This window comes from Sus scrofa, chromosome 17 (assembly GCF_000003025.6).
Source record: "Sus scrofa isolate TJ Tabasco breed Duroc chromosome 17, Sscrofa11.1, whole genome shotgun sequence".
NCBI classification, from domain to species: domain Eukaryota; kingdom Metazoa; phylum Chordata; class Mammalia; order Artiodactyla; family Suidae; genus Sus; species Sus scrofa.
In genome coordinates, this window is record NC_010459.5 from 28,137,351 (window position 1) to 28,157,776 (window position 20,426).

Genomic DNA, 20,426 nt, shown 5'->3' on the forward strand with positions numbered 1-20,426 from the left:
AAGGATCTGGCCTTGCCCTGAGCCGTGGTGTAGGTTGCAGACGCTGCTCGGATCCCTAGTTGCTGTGGCTCTGGCGTAGGCTTGGCAGTTACAGCTCCGATTAGACCCCTAGCCTGGGAACCTCCATAAGCTGCGGGTACAGCCCTAGAAAAGGCAAAAAGACAAAAAAAAAAAAAAAAAAAAAAAGAGATGAATAAAAAGACAGTTCAATGTATAGTATCAAAGATAGAGGTCCTTAGGTCATTGTGATGATTGATGAAAGGGAAGTGTGACACATTTTGAGAGGTCTCTGTCCACAGTGCTCAAATTTTTTTTTTTTTTGTCTTTTTGCTATTTCTTTGGGCCGCTCCCGCGGCATATGGAGGTTCCCAGGCTAGGGGTCCGATCGGAGCCGTAGCCACCAGCCTACGCCAGAGCCACAGCAACGCAGGATCTGAGCCGCGTCTGCAACCTACACCACAGCTCACGGCAACGCCGGATCGTTAACCCATTGAGCAAGGGCAGGGACCGAACCCGCAACCTCATGGTTCCTAGTCGGATTCGTTAACCACTGCGCCACGACGGGAACTCCTCAAATTTGTTTTGATACTTGAAATTCGGGTGTCTGGAAAACATGGACAGTCTCCCTCCTTAAAGATGCAGGAAAAAACACTTCAGAGGTCAGATGGGCGTGGCCATGGGCCTCTTTTCTCTTGTTTCCCCCACATTTATTTTTTGGCATCTGTTTCATCCGTAGTTACTTGCACTGATAATTAATGGTGAAGAACACACTTCTTAAAACATTAAACCAGTGAAGGGTTTGGGGATGTAATTATCCTTCTGCCATTCACCTAGCAACATATTCAGAGCCAGCGAATTAACGCTGTAATCCCCAGTCCTGTTTCTTTGATTTTCCCATGTGGAAAATTTTGCTGTCATCTGCCCCTCTCCTTAGACACTAATTATTGAAGTTACTGTTCTGTATGTTGCAAAATACAGGAAATAAAGCATAGTTGCTTCTAGCCACACCTTTATAACCTATAATGGGCCTGGTTATTCATCCGTGGTGAATCTGAGGTGTTTTCAGATTTAGAAACGATTGGAATGGTCTTTCTTGGGGCAGAGCCTCCCTTTTTCAAGAAATGGGAGAGGACTCACCAAGGAAAGGATTGTGTGCTGTCATTCAGTGTTGTAAAGAAATTTAACATTTCCTTCATGGAATACTGCCTTTTTGCTAATAACAAAAATTAAGTTAGGTCAGTATTCTTTGCAATTTAAAATAGATGAAAAGACTTAGAACTTTAAAACGTAAGATTGGTGGTTTTTAAATGCTAACATCTTACCCTTTAAGGCAGTTATTTTTATTAAGCATCTGATAGTCTCCTGCTTTTTTAGGAATCCACTTAAGTTTTACTTCTGAGCAATTTCATGTAAATGAACACTCTAATGCTTAAGGTATAGATAGCCTAAATCATTCAGAAAGAAGTGTAGAGCAATTAGGAATTTCATCACTGGTTTTGTTGAGTCCTGATAAGTGACCCAGAAATAGAATTTGGTTCACAGCCCAACCAGGGTGATGGTGTGCCAATGTAGACTTTTGTATCAGATCCCAATGGTGTAAGTGGCAGGGGCCTCTTATTGGCCTCGAATGTGTTTTAAAGTCAGCAAGAGTTTCAAATCCTCCATACCTTGTAAAATCATAACATTTTCCAATGAATAGGAGCTAAATAGGTCCAAAACCCATTAAAAATTTTTTTTTCCTTTTTTCTTTTTAGGATGGCCCCTGGGGAATATGGAGGTTCCCAGCCTACAACACAGCCACAGCAATTCGGGATCTGAACTGCATCTGAGACCTACACCACAGCTCATAGCAATGCTGGATCCTTAACCCACTGAGCAAGGCCAGGGATTGAACCGAGTCCTCATGGATCCTAGACAGGTTCATTAGCCACTGATCGATAACAGGAACGCCCCATTTTAAAGTTTTAAATGGAGGAGTTCCCAGGTGGCTCAGTGGATTAAGGATCCAGCGTTATCACTGCTGTGGCTCAGGTTGCTACTGTGGCACAGGATCGATCCCTGGCATGGGTTCAATCCCTGGCCCCAGAACATCCAAGGAAAAAGAAAGAAGTTTTGATTGGAATATGTAGTTTCGAAATGATGGATTTAATTTTCTTAAGGAATACCACTAGAGGTCACAAGAGATCTTGGAAAGAAAAAGGCACTTTGTTTTACTCAACTGAATCAAACGAGAAATCTAGTTGGTACCCACTTTAGGTTCTCCAACCCCAACCCGAAATTGAAACTATCCATGGAAGGGTTGGTTTAAGCAAAATGTACAATATTCCTTTTTTTTTTTTTTTTTGCTTTTTAGAGCTGCACCCATGGCATATAGAAGTTCCCAGACTGGGGGGTCAAGTCAGAGCTACAGCTGCCGACCTACGCCACAGCCATAGCAACATAGGACCCGAGCTGTGTCTGTGACCTATACCACAGCTCACGGCAACATTGGATCCTTAACCTACTGAGTGAGGCCAGGGATTGAGCCCGCATCCTCATGGATACTAGTCAGATTCAGTTTCACTGTGCCACTACGAGAACTCCTGTATGGCATTCTTTAGCACTAAACTGGATTCTCTTAATTTTTTCCCTATTCATTTATTTCTTAAAGCATATACATACATGTATACACACTCTCTCAGTCCTGAAGAAATACAGTATTTATGGGATTTAAAGTGACATCAGAACCACTTTTTCAAGGGTACATTGTTAATTCTAGGTAATGAAATGCAGATCCTTTCTTGTTATGGAAGATACCCTCACACAGGAGAGAGGAGGCTGTGCCAGTATTCTCAACACAAAGATGGGCTCTGCCATTGCCACGGCCTCTAAGCATGAACTTTCCACTTTTGAATGCACAGTAGTTTCTTTTCTGGCAAGGAAACAACCTGTGCTTTGTGCCTCGAAGGAAGCCACCTGTAGGTTTCCCTCTAGGATTATGATTCTGCAGGAGTGGTCAGGATATTGAAAGGGTCCACTTGCCACCAAGAGGCGGTGCCAGCCTGCCTGGCAGATGTTGTGGGGTCCAGCATCTGCTGTTCCTTGAAATCCTCACTCCCTGACATAGTGGAGGTGATGGAGTTTCTCTTTCCTTCTTCCCAGCTCCCAAGAAGCCAGCAAGAGCCACCAGGGCCCCGTCATCCTTCACCTTGCCGTCTCCTGGGTTCACAGGACACCCAGGCCCCAAGGGAGGTATCCTGAGAGGCTGTTGATTTTCGTCAGCTTTGGCTCCCACCCCATTTTTCATCTGGCACATTGCTCAGAGTCCAGTGGACACTTAGGGGGCCTGAGTGATCAAATGGTTTCTATAGGATAGACCTTTTGTTGCCTCCTAGCAAGTTAAAATATTCTAGCAGGGGAGGGATAAGTGAGGGGGGTGGGATTAACATGTACACATTACTGTATATAAAATAGGTAACTGGCAAGGACCTATGACTTAGCACAGGGACCTATACTCAATATTTTGTAAAAACCTATAATGGAAAAGAATCTGAAAAAGAATATGTGTATGAATATATATGTATAACTGAATCACTGTGCTGTACATCTGAAATTAACATGCTATTGTACTTCAGCTAGAATTCAGTCTAAAAGGCTATTTCATAATCTGTAAAAACTAAACAACAAAGAGTTAAATGCTAAAGAAAAACCTGTAACCAACTACATTAAGATGCACATTGTTGCCACTTTCAAGCCACGTGCCGGAGGCATGCCACCACGGAAGGTGGCTGTCCACTCAGAGCGTGGTGTCACCCCCGTGGGATTTGGTGTTGGTCCACTCTAACCCTCCGAGGTCATCACCACTGAAACGCTGGGGGTCACAGAGGTGCCAGGCACGTGGCCCTGCTGTGCCCAACAGCTTCACAGGAAGTCGAGGCTCTCCCCCCACCCCCACCGCCTTGAGCAGGCGGTGCTCAAGTCTAAACACTTTGCCCAATGAATTGTTTTCTAGCCGGGGTGTTTTGTTTCCGTGGGGCTGGACTTTGTCAGATGCCATTTGAGACTCTGCGAGGCTGATGTCATACTTGATCATTAGCGCTGGGGCTGATGCAAGACTGTAGATCGTCCATTACCCTAAGGAATGCATTTAGCAGAGCAAGTTCCTCCTTCTCCATTTTAGGGAAGGGCTTAAGGGAGAGACTCTTCAGAACTCCACGACTTGGATGTTTTTTTCTTCTTTGTCCCAGAAGAATTAGTATTGAGATGTGGTTATGGATCAGTTTGCTAATGCGCTGCCAAGAGCTCCCAGTCAGGCTTATGGCCCTGGGTCCTTCTGAACCTTTTCCCTGATTTTTATACCAGGAAGTAGTACCCTTATGTCCCATCACATAGATAAAAGCCCATGGTACATACTTGATTTGGGGGGGGGGGTCATCTCTGTGTGGTAGCTGTCTTGGTCCACTTAAAATGATGAAAATATTATTTTCACATAATTCATAATAATGATCTCAGTAAATACTGATATAGTCTTTTATTTATTTTTTTATTATTTATTTTTGGCCACACCTGCGGCATATAGAAGTTCCAAGGCCAGGGATAGAATCTGAGCCGCAGATGCGGGTCCAGATCATTAATCCACTGAGCTGGGCCGGGGACCAAACCCACACCACTGCAGAGACAATGCCGGACTCTTAACCTGCTGTGCCGCCGTGGGAACTCCAGTGGGCTTTTATTTTTGGCAAGATATTTGAAATGGATTTGTTGGCTATTCTCTCCTAGAATCCGGTTGTTTTTTTTTTTAAACCAGTATACCACAGGGCTTTTTTTTTTTTTTTTTTTTTTTTTTTTTTGTCTTTTTAGGGCCACACCTGAGGCATATGGAGGTTCCCAGGCTAGAGGTTGAATGGGAGCTATAGACACTGGCCTGCGCCACAGCTACAGCAATGCCAGATCCAAGCCTCGTCTGTGACCTACACCACAGCTCATGGCAGCACTGGATCCTTAAGCCACTGAATGAGGCCAGGGATCAAACCTGTGTCCTCATGGATACTAGTCAGATTTGTTTCTGCTGAGCCACAATGGGAACTCCATACAGGGCTTTTTTTACAGAGAAAAGCCACCTGTGTTAGCAGGGCGCCTTTGCAGGTTGTTTTAGGGGAAGTAAGGGGTTTCTGGAATGCAGTGGGGCCTTTTTGGCTCAAGTGATATCGGAGGGGGGTGCTTGTGAAGTCTCCCCATAGCAGATGCTGCCGAGGACTGACTGCCTGCCAGAGAGTGAAGTTGAGGGCAGCCCGGAATCCCCGTGTTGGACCCTCTCACTCTCTCTGTCCCTGCCCTTGTGCAGATGAGAAACCAAGGCTTAGCACCGAGGTGACCCGGCAAGTTTCTTAGGCAGAAGAGCCAGAAGCCAAGTAGAGGGCCAGGAGCTGCCAGCCGGGGCTGGGGGCTCACTCTCCAGAGGTGCCCCCTCAGGCCGTCAGCACACGTCAGACAAGAGGCCAGCCCTGTTGTGTGGTCAGGGCCCCACCTGTGTTGGCCATCCCCATTGCACCTGTGCTGCAGGCTCCACTGTGTGCAGGTGTCAAAGGTCAACAGAGCCAGATGCTGGTGAGGACAGATGTTAATCAGTAATAACCACTGTGATAGGGAAAACATCCAGGGTGAACTGAACTCAACTGAGATTTGTACCAAGGTAACTAGGCCTTTTGAAAAGAAAATGAGGGAAAATAAAGCCAACAAATAAGGAAATAATACTTTAGAAAGGAAAAACAGAGAAAATGAGGGAGTTGGGAGGGGGTGAGCAGGGTCTCAGTAGAGTCAGGGAAGTGAAAAATTACAGAAAGTGAAAAGGTGGGGTTGGTCCATGTGACTCCCATCAGAGTCGCCACCTGGACCTCATGGGAGTTAGGCTCCTACCTCCCACAGAGGCTGGGAGCAAACAGGAAATTCTTTTCTTGTTCTTGAGCTTGAGAAATTCTTTTCTCTTCTTGAGCTTTCTTAGGCAGGCTCTTTTTTTTTTTTTTTTTTTTTTAAATTATATTTTTGGCTGCACCTGCGGCACATGGAAGTTTCCCTGGACAGGGTTCGAACCCATACTACAGCAGTGACCCAAGCCACAGTAGTGACAGTGTCTCAGGCAGGCACTTTAAGAGAGGTTAGGATCATTCTAGGAGTGTGGTTTTGAGCTGTTAGGAACTGTTAGTGTTTGTTCAAGTCTTTTTAGGCCAAGGTTCAGAAAAGGCTCCAAGTATCCTGGGCTAGAGTTTGGTCAAGGAAAGAGTCTTTGTCACTCATTGGGTGGAGCTGCTGGTAACATCAAAGAAACATATTAGAAGATAAAAGGGGATGATGAATACAGCATAGTAATGAAATAAAGGGGAGGGGAATGAGGGTTAGTACTCAAATAAGTTATACTATTAAAAAAAAACAAATATGGAACATTTAAAAAAGAAAACTGGAGTTCCCTTTTGTGGCTCGGCAGAAATGAATCTGACTAGTATCCATGAGGTTCGATCCCTGGCCTTTCTCAGTGGTTTAAGAATCCGGTGTTGCCACAAGCTGTGGTGTAGGTGCCAGGCACAGCTCAGATCCCACGTTGCTGTGGCTGTGGTGTAGGCTGGGGGCTACAGCTCCGATTTGACCCTGAACCTAGGACCCTCCATTAGCTGTGGGTGCAGCCCTAAAAGACAAAAAATAAAATAAAATAAAAATAAAAATAGAAAACTACTAGGAAAATGTGTAAGAACACCTTAGACATGTGAAGAATACTAGCCTTAATCCAGAATCTACTAAAAAGAAGAAAAGGAGGGTTAAATGCGGCAGCAGAATGGGGGCCAAGGGCCACCTCACCATGCTGCCCCAAGCCCAGTTCTTGGGTCCTCCTGTCCCCCCACACTGGTGGTCGAGGTCACTGCAGAGGGTCCTGGATAGGAGGTTTGAGGAGGATATGCCCAGGACAGTGAGCAGAGCTTCATTACCTTCAAAACAGTATTGCCCCCCATCCACGAAAGTATAGATACATCTTAGGAATAGAAGGTACCCTGGGCCCCTGTTGGAGAAAGGCACAGACAAGCTTAAATATTCTTTATCATAGTAATTCCCAGAGTCTTTATAACTGTGACGATCCCCGAGGGAACCTATGGCAGGAAGGTGGTTTTAGAGGATTTCTTCTAAGGGGAGGAAGCAGAGCAATGTCACAGAAGGACGTTCCTTGGAGCACGTTTAGGAGGTGCTGTGCCATCTATGACCGATGCTGCTGTGCACCCAGATGTGCCGAGTGTGTCCCCTTTGCCTGGACCATCTCCTCCCTCCTCCCCCGCAGCTCCAGGTCTCCACGTAGCTTCCTCACTGTGTCCTCATTCAGTTCTTGCACAGGTGTTCCTCCCTGACCCCTTGGCCCCATCACTCTCCACCCCAAAGCAACTTACCACAATTTGAAATGTTTGCAGCGGCTTGTCTGCTACATTTTTGTTGTCTGTTCCTTCCTGTCCAAGGCAAGTTCATTTTGTGGGTGGCTGCCCTGCTCCGGCAGGTGAGGAGAACAGGGTCTGGGACGTGCCATCGGGGAGCAGAGGAGGGAACCAGCTCTGAAGGAAGCCTTTCCTTTCCCTTAAACAGGGTGGAAGATCACGACGACCTCATGCCTATCTTCCTGCACCACGACACCATCCTGAAGGAGACCTACGGCGAGTACTTCCTGGCTGAACTCATAGAGGCTCAGGATGAAGAGAACCATGCTGTTGTGTGTGAGGTGCGTGATTATCCACCTGCACCCCCGCCCCCAATGTGAGTGGGATAGACAGGTGAGTCCAGGGCTCCTGGTTTGCTGAGTGCCCCCTCCCCCTTCCCGGTGGTGTGCCAGGCTCACTTTCCTGCTGGGTGATCATCTGCCACCCACCCCCACCCCAGTGTTCCTGCTTTAGGTTTTTAGATTTGTGAAGTCCTTCCAGATGCCCTGTCTTAATAGGCTTGAGGACCACCTAGGTGCACCTGACTCCAAGTTCCTGGAAAACCACTTAGGCAAACATCTTATTGTTTAGGCTCTGTGCCTCTTGGAGGACTTGCAAGTCTTTTGTCGCAACAATTAAAGTGAACTTGAGCAGTGATGGGGGGCTACAGGTGTAATGGGCTTAACAGATGATTCTCTGGGTTTCAGTAGGTGAATTACATGTCAAAGACAAATTCCTGATGCCAGGATGCCCTCAGGCCACTTAAATCCATCTTTTGGGGTGAAGGTACCTCAGTATTTTTAAAAAGCTCCCCCTGTAGTTCCATTGTGCCGTCGAGGTGGTAAAACAATTATCTACATGATGGAAAACACATCTGGTGACGAACAGGATGAATTTAGATTTACCTGGGCATTAGTTTCTTTTCTTTTCTTTTTTTTTTTTTTTTGTCCTTTTATTGTCAAATTGGAGCCACAGATGCTAGCCACAGCCACAGCCACAGAAACTCGGGATCTGAGCCGAGTCTGCAACCTACACCACAACTCACGGCAACACCGGAACCTTAACACACTGAGTGAGGCCAGGGATCGAACCCTGTCCTCATGGATGTTAGTCAGATTCATTTCCACTGACCCACAATGGGAACTCCCTGGGTGCTAGGTTCTTAAGGGGGGAACTGGCCCTGAAAATTAGGTTCTAATGTACTGTCCATGATCGCTTTTTCTTCTACCCTGAAAATTTTAGTTTTGGGTTTTTTCGTATTTCAGTTTTTGTTTTGTCTTTTGAGAGCTTGCTTTCACATACTGTCATTTGACCTTTGGCACCAGGCTAGTGATAGAGGGCAAGGTCAGGAAGTATTTGGGCCCAAAAGCACGATTTTGGAAAATCACATCTTTACATGATGAGGTAAAAACTATTGATAAATGAAATGATTCATACCAGACTCAGAGTGTACCCATTCAACTTAGTCTGGTCTTTGTTTTTTGGAGAAGGCTTTATTTATTTTTCCAGGTTCATTGAGATGTGATTGACATATAACATTGTGTAAATTTAAGGTGTGTTGGTTTGATACATTGATACACTGTAAAATGATTACAACCATAGCTTTAGCTAACACCTCCATCAAGTCACATGATTACCATTTTTGTGTGTGGTGAAAACATTTAAGATCTACCCTCTTAGCAATTTTTAGGTCTCTAATACAGCATCATTAGCTATAATCACCATACTGTACATTAGATATCTGGAACTTATAACTGGAAATTTGTATCCTTTGATCAACATCTCTTCCCCCCACCCCCGACCCCTGCCACCAACTCCTTGTAACCACCATTCAACTCTTTGTTTCTAAGAGATCAGCCTTTTTATGGCGTTCTTGTCGTGGCTCTGTGGTTAACGAATCCGACTAGGAACCATGAGGTTGCAGGTTCGATCCCTGGCCTTGCCCAGTGGGTTCAGGATCTGGCGTTGCCGTGAGCTGTGGTGTAGGTCACAGATGCGGCTCAGATCTGGCATTGCTGTGGCTCTGGCATAGGCCAGCGGCTACAGCTCCAATGAGACCCCTAGCCTGAGAACCTCCATATGCTGCAGGAGCAGCCCTAGAAAAGGCAAAAAGCCAAAAAAAAAAAAAAAAAAAAAAAGAAGTCAGCCTTTTTAGATTCCACATAGAAGCAATACCATACAGTGCTTTTCTCTGTCTGAATTATTTCACTTAATATAATGCCTTTGGGGGTCCATCCATGTTGTCACAAGTGGCAGGATCTCCTTTTCTACGGTTGAATAATATCTATGACACATATGTGCATATATATGTGTGTGTGTGTGTGTGTGTGTGTGTGTAAACATACGTATGTACATGCATACATACACATCTTCTTTATCCGTTCATCTGGCCACTTAGTTTGTTGCCATATCTTGCCTATTGCATGTAATACCACAGTAAACATTGGAGTGCAGATATCTTTCTAATACCCTATTTTCATTTCCTTTGGATATATACCCAGAAGTGGGATCGCTGAATCATATGGTAGCTCTATTTTTATTTTTTTGCGGAAGCTTCATGCTGTTGTCCGTAATGACTGCACCAATTTACATTCCCACCAATGGTGCACAGGGGTTCCCATTTCTCCGCATGCTTGCCAGCACTCGGTTATCTCTTGTCTTTTGATGATCACCATTCTAACAGGTGTGTGGTGATAATCTCGTGATTTTGATTTGCATTCCCTTGATGATTAGTGATACTGAGCATCTTTTCATGTACCTGTTGAACATTTGTATGTCTTCCTGGAAAAATGTCTATTCAGTTCCTCTGCCCACTTTTAAATCGGGTTGTTTGGTTTTTTTGTTTTTTTTTTTTTTTGGTATTAAGTAGTTGTACAGGTTCTTTGTATGTTTTGAATACTAACCCCTTATCACATATATGATTTGCAAGTATTTTCTCCCATTCTGTAGGTTGCTTTTTCATTTTGTTATTTATTTTGCTGTGCAAAACCTTTTTTTTTTTTTTTTTTTTTTGTCTTTTTGCCATTTCTTGGGCCGCTCCTGCGGCATATGGAGGTTCCCAGGCTAGGGGTCGAATCGGAGCTGTAGTCACCGGCCTACGCCAGAGCCACAGCAACGCAGGATCCGAGCCTTGTCTGCAACCTACACCACAGCTCACAGCAACGCCGGATCCTTAACCCACTGAGCAAGGGCAGGGACCGAACCCGCAACCTCATGGTTCCTAGTCGGATTCGTTAACCACTGTGCCACGACGGGAACTCCCAAAAGCTTTTTAATTTTTTAATTTGATGTAGTCTCACTTACTAATTTTTGCTATTTTTTTTTTTTTTTTTTTTTTTTTTTTTGCTTTTTTAGGGCCACACCCATGGCATATGGAGATTCCCAGGCTAGGTGTTGAATTGGAGCTACAGCTGCCAGCCTGCACTATAGCCATAGCAACGCCAGATCTGAGCTGTGTCTGTGACCTACACCACAGGATCCTTAACCCACTGAGCGAGGCCAGGGATTGAACCCACAACCTCACGGTTCCTAGTTGGATTTGTTTCTGCTGAGCCACAACAGGAACTCCTAATTTTTGCTTTTTTTATTTGTGCTTTTGGTATCATATCAAAAAAAATTGTTGCCAGAACTAATGTCCAGAAACTTTTCTCTATATTTTCTTCTAGGAGTTTGATAGTTTCAGGCCTTATGTTAAGGCTTTAATCCATTTTTAGTTTTTTTTTTTTTTTAATCTTTTTGCCTTTTCTAGGGCTGCTTCCCGCAGCACATGGAGGTTCCCAGGCTAGGGGTCTAATCAGAGCTGTAGCCACTGGCCTACAACAGCGCCATAGCAACACGGGATCCAAATTGCATCTGCGACCTACACCACAGCTCATGGCAACGCCAGATCCTTAACCCACTGAACAAGGCCAGGGATTGAACCCACAACCTCGTGGTTCCTAGTCAGATTCATTAACCACCACACCACGACAAGAACTCCTCAAGTTCATTTTTATCAGTGGTATAAAATAGGAGTATAGTTTCATTCTTCTGCATGTGGTTATTCAGTTTTCCTAGCACCATTTATTTAAAAGACTGTCCTTTCTTCATGGAGTCTTTTTGTCTTTTTTTAGTTGACTGTAAATGTGTAGATTTAGCTCTGGGCTCTATTCTGCTCGGTTTGTCTATGTGTCTATTTTTTTTTTTTTTTTGTCTTTTTGTCTTTTGTTGTTGTGGCTATTTCTTGGGCCGCTCCCGCAGCATATGGAGGTTCCCAGGCTAGGGGTCGAATCGGAGCTGTAGCCACCGGCCTACGCCAGAGCCACAGCAACGCGGGATCCGAGCCGCGTCTGCAACCTACACCACAGCTCACGGCAACGCCGGATCGTTAACCCACTGAGCAAGGGCAGGGACCGAACCCGCAACCTCATGGTTCCTAGTCAGATTCGTTAACCACTGCGCCACGACGGGAACTCCTATGTGTCTATTTTTATGTTAGTACCATATTGTTTTGATTATTATAGCTTTGTAATGTAGCTTAAAATTATAATGTGTTATACCTCAGGGTTTGTTCTTCTTTCTTAATGTTGCTTTGGCTATTTGGGGTCTTTTGTGTTTCCATACAAATTTTATGATTTTTTTCTATTTCTGTGAAAAACTCCTTAAATTTATTCCTAGGTATTTTATTGTTTTCATGCTATTGTGAATGCAGTGATTTTCTTTATTTCTTTTTCAGGTATTTTATTTTTCATGTATAGAAATACAACTAATTTCTGTATGTTGTTTTTATGTCCTATAACTTTACTGAATTTGTTAATTAGTTTTAACAGTGTTTTGGTGGAATCTTTGGGACTTTCCTCATATAAGATCTTACCAGGAGCTCCCTGGTGGCACAGTGGTTAAGGATCTGGCATTGGTTTGTTCCCTGGCCTGGGAACTTGAAAATACAATGGGCACAGCCAAAAAAAAAATCATACTATCTACAAAGAAAGTTTTGCTTATTCTTTTCTAATTTGGATTCAGTTTGCTTCCTTTCCTTGGTTAGGACTTCCTCGTCTATTTTGAAGAGGAGTGGTGAGAGTGGGCTCCCTTGTCTTGTTCCTGATTATGGGGAAAGTTTTCAACATTGTACCACTAAGTATGATGTGCGTTTGTCATTATTGGCCTTTATTATGATGAGGTATGCTTCTTCTATACCCGATTTGTTGAGCATTTTTACCATGAAAGGATGTTATATTTTGCCAAATGCTTTTTCACGTCTATTGAGATGATCAGAAGATTTTAATCTTTCATTCCATTAATGTGGTGTGTCACATTTATTACATATATTTAACCTCCTTGTTTCCCAGGGGTAAGCATTGCTTGGTCATGATGTGTGAACCTTTTAACATGCAGTTGAATCCAGTTTGCTAGTATTTTGTTGAGAATTTTTGCATCTGTATGTAATAGGGATGTTTGCGTATAGTTTTCTTTTCTCATAGTGCCCCTGTTTGGCTTTGAGATCAGTATAACGCTGGCCTTATAAAATGAGTTTGGGAGTGCTCCCTCCTCAGTTTTTTGGAAGAGTTTCAGAAGGACTGGCATGGACTCGTCTCTAAATGTTTGTTAGAAATCACCATTGAAACCATCTGATACTAGGATTTTCTTTGTTGGGAAGTTTTTGATTACTGATTCAATCTCCTTACTTGTAACTGGTCAGTTCATATTTTCTATTTCTTTATAATTCAGTCTAGGTAGCTTGTCTGTTTCTAGGAATTTGTCTATTCTAGGTATCTAGTTTGTTGGCATGTAATTATTCATAGTAATCTCTTATGATCCTTTGTATATGTGGTATCGCTTATAATACCACAAGTGATATTTTATTTGAGTCTTATCTCTTTTCCTTAGTGTAGCTAATGGGTTGTCAATTTTATTTATCTTTTTAAAAAATAGTTCTTAGTTTTGCTGATCTTTTTAAATTTTCCCCCCCTGGTCTCTATTTCATTTATTTTAGCTCTGTTCTTTGTTATTTTCTTCCTTCTGCTAACTTTGGACTTAATTTGTTCTTCTTTTTCTGGTTCTTTGAGGTGTAAAGTTAGGTTGATTATTTGAGATCTTTCTTTTTTCTTAATATAGACATTTACCACCACAAACTTAACTCTTAGAATAATTTTGCTTTATTGTGTTTCCATTTTTGTTTCAACATATTTTTTTAAAATATTTTTTATTAGAGTATAGCTTATTTACAATGCTGTGCCAATTTCTGCTGTACAGCAAAGTGACCCAGTCATTCCCTTTCTTACATTATTTTCCATCATTGTCTATCCCAGGAGACTGAATATGGTTTTCTGTGCTGTACAGTGGAACCTCATTGCTTATCTATTCTAAATGTAATAGTTTCCATCTATTAATCCCAAATTCCCAGTCCATCCTACTTTCTCCCCTCTCCCTGCTTGGCAACTTAAAGTCTGTTCTCTATATCTGTGAGTCTGGTTCTGTTTTATAGATAAGTTCATTTGTGCCATATTTTAGATTCCATATATGTGATATCCTATGGAATTTGTCTTTCTCTTTCTGACTTCCTTCACTTAGTATGAGAAGCTCTACTTGCATCCATGTTGCTGCAAATGGTATTATTTTGTTCTTTTTTTATGTCTGAGTGGTATTCCATTATGTATATGTACCACATCTTCTAAATCCATTTGTCTGTCAATGGACATTTAGGTTGTTTGCATTTCTTGGCTGTTGTAAATAGTGCTGTTATGATCATTTTGGTACATGTATTTTTAAATTTCCCTTTTTTTTTTTAAATTATTTTCCCACTGTACAGCAAGGGGGTCAGGTCATCCTTAGATGTATACATTGCAGTTACAGTTTTTTCCCCCACCCTTTCTTCTGTTGCGACATGAGTATCTAGACATAGTTCTCAATGCTATTCAACAGGATCTCCTTATAAATCTATTCTAGGTTGTGTCTGATAAGCCCAAGCTCCCGATCCCTCCCACTCCCTCCCCCTCCCATCAGGCAACCACAAGTCTCTTCTCCAAGTCCATGATTTTCTTTTCTGAGGAGATGTTCATTTGTGCTGGATATTAGATTCCAGTTATAAGTGATATCATACGGTATTTGTCTTTGTCTTTCTGGCTCATTTCACTCAGGATGAGATTCTCTAGTTCCATCCATGTTGCTGCAAATGGCATTATGTCATCCTTTTTTATGGCTGAGTAGTATTCCATTGTGTTAAATTTCCCTTTTGATTTCTTTTTTGACCTCTTGGTTGTAAAGGAGTGTCTTTCAGCTTTTCCCCTGTTCTTGATTTCTAGTTTAATACCTACAATGTTGGGAAAGATACTTGGTATGACTTAAATCTTCTTAAATTTATTAAGACTTGTTTTGTGATCGATCATCTGATGTACCATGTAAAATGTTCCATGTGCTCTTAAGAAGAATGCATATTCTGCTGCTGTTGGATGGAATGTTCTGTCCATGTCTGTTAGGCTGATTTTGTCTAAAGTAAGAGTCAAGTTCAATATTTCCTGGTTGATTTTCTCACTGTATGATCTATTCATTGTTGAAAGTGAGGTACTGAAGTCCCTTACTATTATTGTGTTGTTGTCTTTTTCTCCCTTTATATCTGTTAATATTTGCTTAATATATTTAGGTGCTCCATCCAGTGTATATATATTTATGATTGTTATATCTTCTTGATGAATTAGCCCCTTTATCATTATGTAATCACCTTCTTTGTCTCTTATTATTGTTTTTGGCTTAAAGTCTATATTGTCTGATATAAATATAGCTAGTTCTGTTCTCCTTTTGGTTTCTATTTGTAGGGAATAGTTTTTTTTTCATCTTTTCACTTGAAACCTATGTGTGTCGTTAAAGCTGAAGTGAGTCTCTTACAGGCAGCATGTGGTTGAGTCTTGATTTTAAGCACCTAGCCACTCTATGTCTCTTGACTGGAGAATATAATTCATTTATAGTTTGATAATTATTGATAGGTAAGGACTTAGTAATGCCATCTTACTGTTTTTTGGCTGTTTTTTAGTAGCCTTGTTCCTTTCTCCCTGCCTTGCTGCCTTCCTTTATGAATTGATGATTTTCTGTAGTGAGATGCTTTGATTACTTTTTCTTTATTTTTTATATAGCTTTTTGCTGTGTGGTTACCATGCAGCTTATATAAAATATCTTACAATATAGGAGTTCCTTTTGGGGCTCAGCAGTTAATGAACCTGACTAGTATCCATGAGGACGTGGGTTTGATCCCTGGCCTTGCTCCGTGGGTTAAGGATCTAGTGTTGCCCTGAGCCGTGGTGTAGGTCAGAGAGATGGCTTGGATCTTGCATTGCTGGGGCTGTGGTATAGGCTGGCAGCCGTGGCACCGGTTCAGCCCCTAGCCTGGGAACCTCTATATGCTGCAGGTGTGGCCCTAAAAAGACAAAAAAAAAAAAACCCAAACTTGCAATATAATAGTCTATTTTACGCAAAAGACTTAATTTCAAATGCACACAAAAATTTTACCCTTTTGCTTCTCCCTGTTAGGTTTTTACTTTCACACTTTACCTCTTTTCATATTATATATTCATTAACAAATTAATGTAGCTATAGTTATTAAAATATTAAAATTCTTGTCCTTTAAACTTTACACTAAAGTGATTAATTCTCCACCATATTAAAGTTTTAGAGTATCCCGGATGCTTACCTTTACTATTGTGTTTTCTATTTTTATATATTTTAATGTTACTAATTAGCATTCTTTCATCTCAGCTTGAACTCCTTTCAGCATTTCTTGTAGGGCATGAATTGCCTCACCTTGTTTGTCTGGGAAAGTCTTTCTTTCTTCTTCATTTCTGAAGGAGGCTCTGCTGAGCAAAATATTCTTGGTTGGCAGTTTTTTTCTTTCAGCACTTTGAATCTATCACCCTACTGATTCGTGGCCCATAAGGTTTCTGCGGACAGTCTTATGAGGGTTCCCTTGTAAGTCAAAAGATTTTTTTTCCTCCTGCTGCTTTTAAGATTCTCCTCTTTCTTTGATTTTTGAAAGTTTTATGATGTACCTCAGAAAGGATCTCTTTAAGTTGATTTTATTGGGTGACCTATGTGCTTCATGAACTTGGATATCTATATCTCTCCCCAGATTTGGGGTGTTCTTGGCCATTATTTCTTGTTTGTCTTTTTTTTTTTTTTCCTTTGGCTGTACCCATGGCATGTGGGAGTTCCCAGGCCAGGGATTGAACCTGCACCAAAGCAGCAACCCAAACCACAGAAGACAACACCATATCCTTAACCCACTGCACCACAAGGAAGCTCCCACTATTTCTTTAAACAAGCTCTCTGCCCCCCTCTCCCTCTCTTCTCATTTTGGAACTCTGGTGATTCGCAAATTGGTCCCTTTGGTGGTATCCTATAGATCATATAGACTTTCTTTAAGCTTTTTCATTATTTTTACTTTGTTCTCCTCTGACTTGATACTCTCAAAGTTCCTGTCTTCAGTCTCACTTATTCTTTCTTTTGATTGATCAAGTCTGTTGCTGATGCTCTCTATTGAATTTTGAAGTCATTCATTGATTCTTCAGCTCCAGAATTTCTGTTTGGTTCTTTTTATGGTTTCCGTCTCTTTGTTAAACTTCCCATTTTGTTTGTGTTTTGTTTTCCTGATTTTGTAGAATTGTCTTTCTGTGTTTTCTTGTAGCTTACTAAGTCTCTTTAAAATAGCTGTTTTCAATTCTTTCTCTGGTAAATTGGGGATTTACCATTTATCCATGTCTTTAGGTGTGGTTACCAGAAGATTATTGTGACCCTTTCATGGTGTCATATTTTCCTGATTTTTCATGGTTCTTGAGTTTTGCATCACTCTCTTCCCATTTGAATAGCAGTCACCTCCTCTAGTCTTTGGAGGAGAAATACCTTCTCTCAGTCCTGCTGCAAACTCTGAGGCTTTCTTAGACCTTCTGCAGGTATACCTGCCCCATGCCTCTTGCTCTCTCTTGTGGCAGAATTCTTACGCTTGTATGTCTCTTCTGGACCCTGCAAAACACCAGATAGAGTGCTTTTGTTTTCCCAAAGGTGGCACTACAGCTCAAGCTTGTGATCTCCTCCTGGCCCATAGATTTGGCTCTCTTTCTCCATATGCTCACTAACTATCTGCCAAAGTCTGCTCGCACCACCACTGGGAGTGTACATGAGGCTGGTTTGTGAATGAGGCAGGTGAAGTGCTGGGGTGCTTGTGGGCCTGTTGGCAGGATCCATGGATGAAATATTCCCCAAAGCTCGTGAGTGAGCTTCGTGATGGAGACCATAATGCAGTTAGGATCTGTATCCTGTTAATGTCTGAGGGTCCTCTCTGCTGTTGTCCCAGATTCTTCCCACCCCCCTGTCATGGAGCTCCTAGTTTAGTCCACTGGATGGGATGAGAGAGAAGTGAGCCCATCTGGCAGCATCCTACATAGCTAGGGGAGCCAGGTCCCCTTACATGCTCTCCCTTACCCACCCCAGCAGGATAAATTATGGGATTAAATCTTGGCCCTAAGCTGTGCTGCCTTGGAGGATGGGTGTTGTGGGTAAAGCAGGTTGTTCATCTTACCCACTCCGTGGCATCCAAACTGGTATTATTTTTGCTCTAATGGAGCTGAAACTTCTCCTTTGGAAACCTGAACTCCATCAAAGGCTCTCTCATCCATGAGTGATTGTCCAAGTCAGCGTTCTCAGGGGCTCCTGGACCCAGGCCGAGAGGGGCTGGAGCCTGTCACAGGCCTCTGCAGGGTCCACAACCTGGACTGAGATCTGTCTATTTCCCAATGCACAGGCGGGCAAGACTCCTTGCAGGTCCCTGGGTGAACGGTGCTGGATCCCGCAGCTCCTCACAGGCACTTTTCTTCATAGACAGATGCCAAATATTCACTGCTGAGCAGGAGATAAAAAGAAGGGGCATATTATACCACCATGATGCTGATGTTACTCTGGAGAAGGCTTTCGAGTCTTTGGTTTCAAGGTGCCAGTTTAAACCCAAATCACTTGAGTTAGTGATTGTGAAGAGTGTGTCGTGACCTCTTCCCCCACATTCTTTCCCTCTGTTATCATGTGTTACACACTTTTTTTTTCATTTTTTTATTACTCAAATGAATTTATCACATCTGTAGTTGTGTGTTACACACTTTGAGTATTGTAAACATCAGAGGAATGCTGCAGGCTGAAAATTGCCACCCGAGCCCCAAAAGGATACTTTGGTATCTCTAAAGACATAGGCAGAGTCCAGTCTGATCTCTAAGAGGCGGTGCTGCCTGGACATCAAGGCTTTGTGTTCTGAGATGTGACCATGAGGCTCCATCTTCAATGAAAGGGCAGGAACAGGACCTGTCAATGGCTAGCAAGCCTGTCTATGATCTAGGAATGAATCTCCAGTCTGCACCAAGTCCTCTGGTGTGTCCTAAGCCTTTTGGGGGTTCAAGATCAGGGCTGTAACTTTCCTCCCATCCACCTCCCAGGACCCTCCTTGCAGCGACCTGGGCTTCCTTGGGCTGGCCCTTTCAGCAGCAGTGTGTTGGCGCTCACTCAGTCTGGCTCACAAGAGCCCATTGTTAAATCTTCAGGAACTTTGTAAGCTGGTTGTTAAACACAGCCATTGTCAAAAATTAAATTATATAAACTAACAGTGCAATAAGTTCTACTAAAAACAAAATTAATGAAAATGCTCAAAACTCATCACTTTGTAATCATTTTCTATTGTCTGTCCTCATGGGTTCACTTATGTCTGTGGCGTTAGAAGCACTGATGACGGTGACTGCACGTCTTTTCCCCACTCTCCCCACTTAGAGCTTCTCACTGGCCACAGCGGGAGGGCTCACACCACAGAAACTGGCACATGTTACAAATAAGGCTTCCCCCCACCCCAGTGCCAGTGAAGCATCAACTGGCACATGACCCTTTTAGGGGACCAGAGATGACGGCACACATTACTCCAAGCCTGTCCCTTCCCAGACACCCGAGGCAGCCACAGGCAATCCAGGTGGAAGGCCTGGGAGCCGTGTCTGCCCTGTGGGGGACCCTCAACAAAGGTTTTTAACTGCCACCGCTTTCTGTAGTTTAATTGCTACTTTGAAGGAGTTTCGAGTCATCATGTTTCTGCAGGTTGCTTTTCATAACTTAACCCTGTCTTCCCTTGACATCTGGTGTTTACTCCAAACTGAGATTTCAGGGCAAGGCCGTGGAGGCCAAGGGCGGCTCCTCGAGACAGATGGGCAGAGCGTCTGCCCTGGCAGCATCCGCAGTGCGGGCAGCAGCAGTCCGAGTAGGCACTGCTGACCTGCGGGTGAGCAGAAACCTGCCAGCCCAGCCAGGCCCTTGGCATCAGGCAGGAAGGATGAGAGCTGGCAGTGGCAGTGAGGGCACCCTCACTGTGGAATACTGTTCAGAAGGGGCGGGTGACATGGGGCTTTTTAGATGGAAGCATGAACGACACAGCCCAAAGGCCTGTAAATGGACCTGCTTGTGAAGATGAAGCCGCCACACACATGGTTTTCTAGTAATCTGCGCCTTATGTGTCACTAAGGAAAAAAAACAGGAACAGCAACAAACTCTTAGCTTTGCTCTCCGTGTAAGATAATGAAAGACAGCTCTGTGGTGGAAAGTACCGGTGACCTGAAGACAGACAGCCGCCAGCAATCAATGCCTTTTCACTGTACTGTTAAAAAAAAAAAAAAAAGAAAAAAGTCTGTCAAATCAATTTATCCAGAAAACACACACATGCAAAGATGCATTTGAATACTCCCAGCACTTCAATATGTAAGAACATCGCTTGCATCACAACAGTTCTTTCCAAGAAAAACCCACAGGAAAAAAGCAGACACTTCCACAATACGTCCGCGCTCTGTTGCGTCCATCATGCTTAACTTTTGCGAATTGTCACAACCCCAGAATGAATGATGGGCCTATAACAGGTTGCAGCCTTGGAGAACGTGAAATCTTTGTTCCCAATGGCAAAACATGTTTTTTTTCTCATTTTCATCAGAATGTGTGATCCCTGCCATTTGAAATCAACTTCCA

The 20,426-nt window shown here is 43.0% G+C and overlaps 1 protein-coding gene across 3 annotated transcripts in view; it reads left to right on the top strand.

Moving 5' to 3' along the window:
- The window catches only part of CFAP61 (cilia and flagella associated protein 61), a 261,717-nt gene that overhangs the window by 25,733 nt on the left and 215,558 nt on the right, over window positions 1-20,426 (top strand). For 2 of the 3 annotated variants that reach the window (XR_002339864.1, XM_021077413.1), the window contains exon 7: window positions 7,597-7,729. Coding sequence is in view for 2 of the 3 variants with exons in the window: in XM_021077413.1 (XP_020933072.1) it covers window positions 7,597-7,729 (133 nt within the window). In the remaining variant the exon portion in view is untranslated. Of the gene's footprint in view, window positions 1-7,596; window positions 7,782-20,426 lie in introns of all 3 variants that reach the window. The other variant, XM_021077414.1, reaches the window with a different exon arrangement.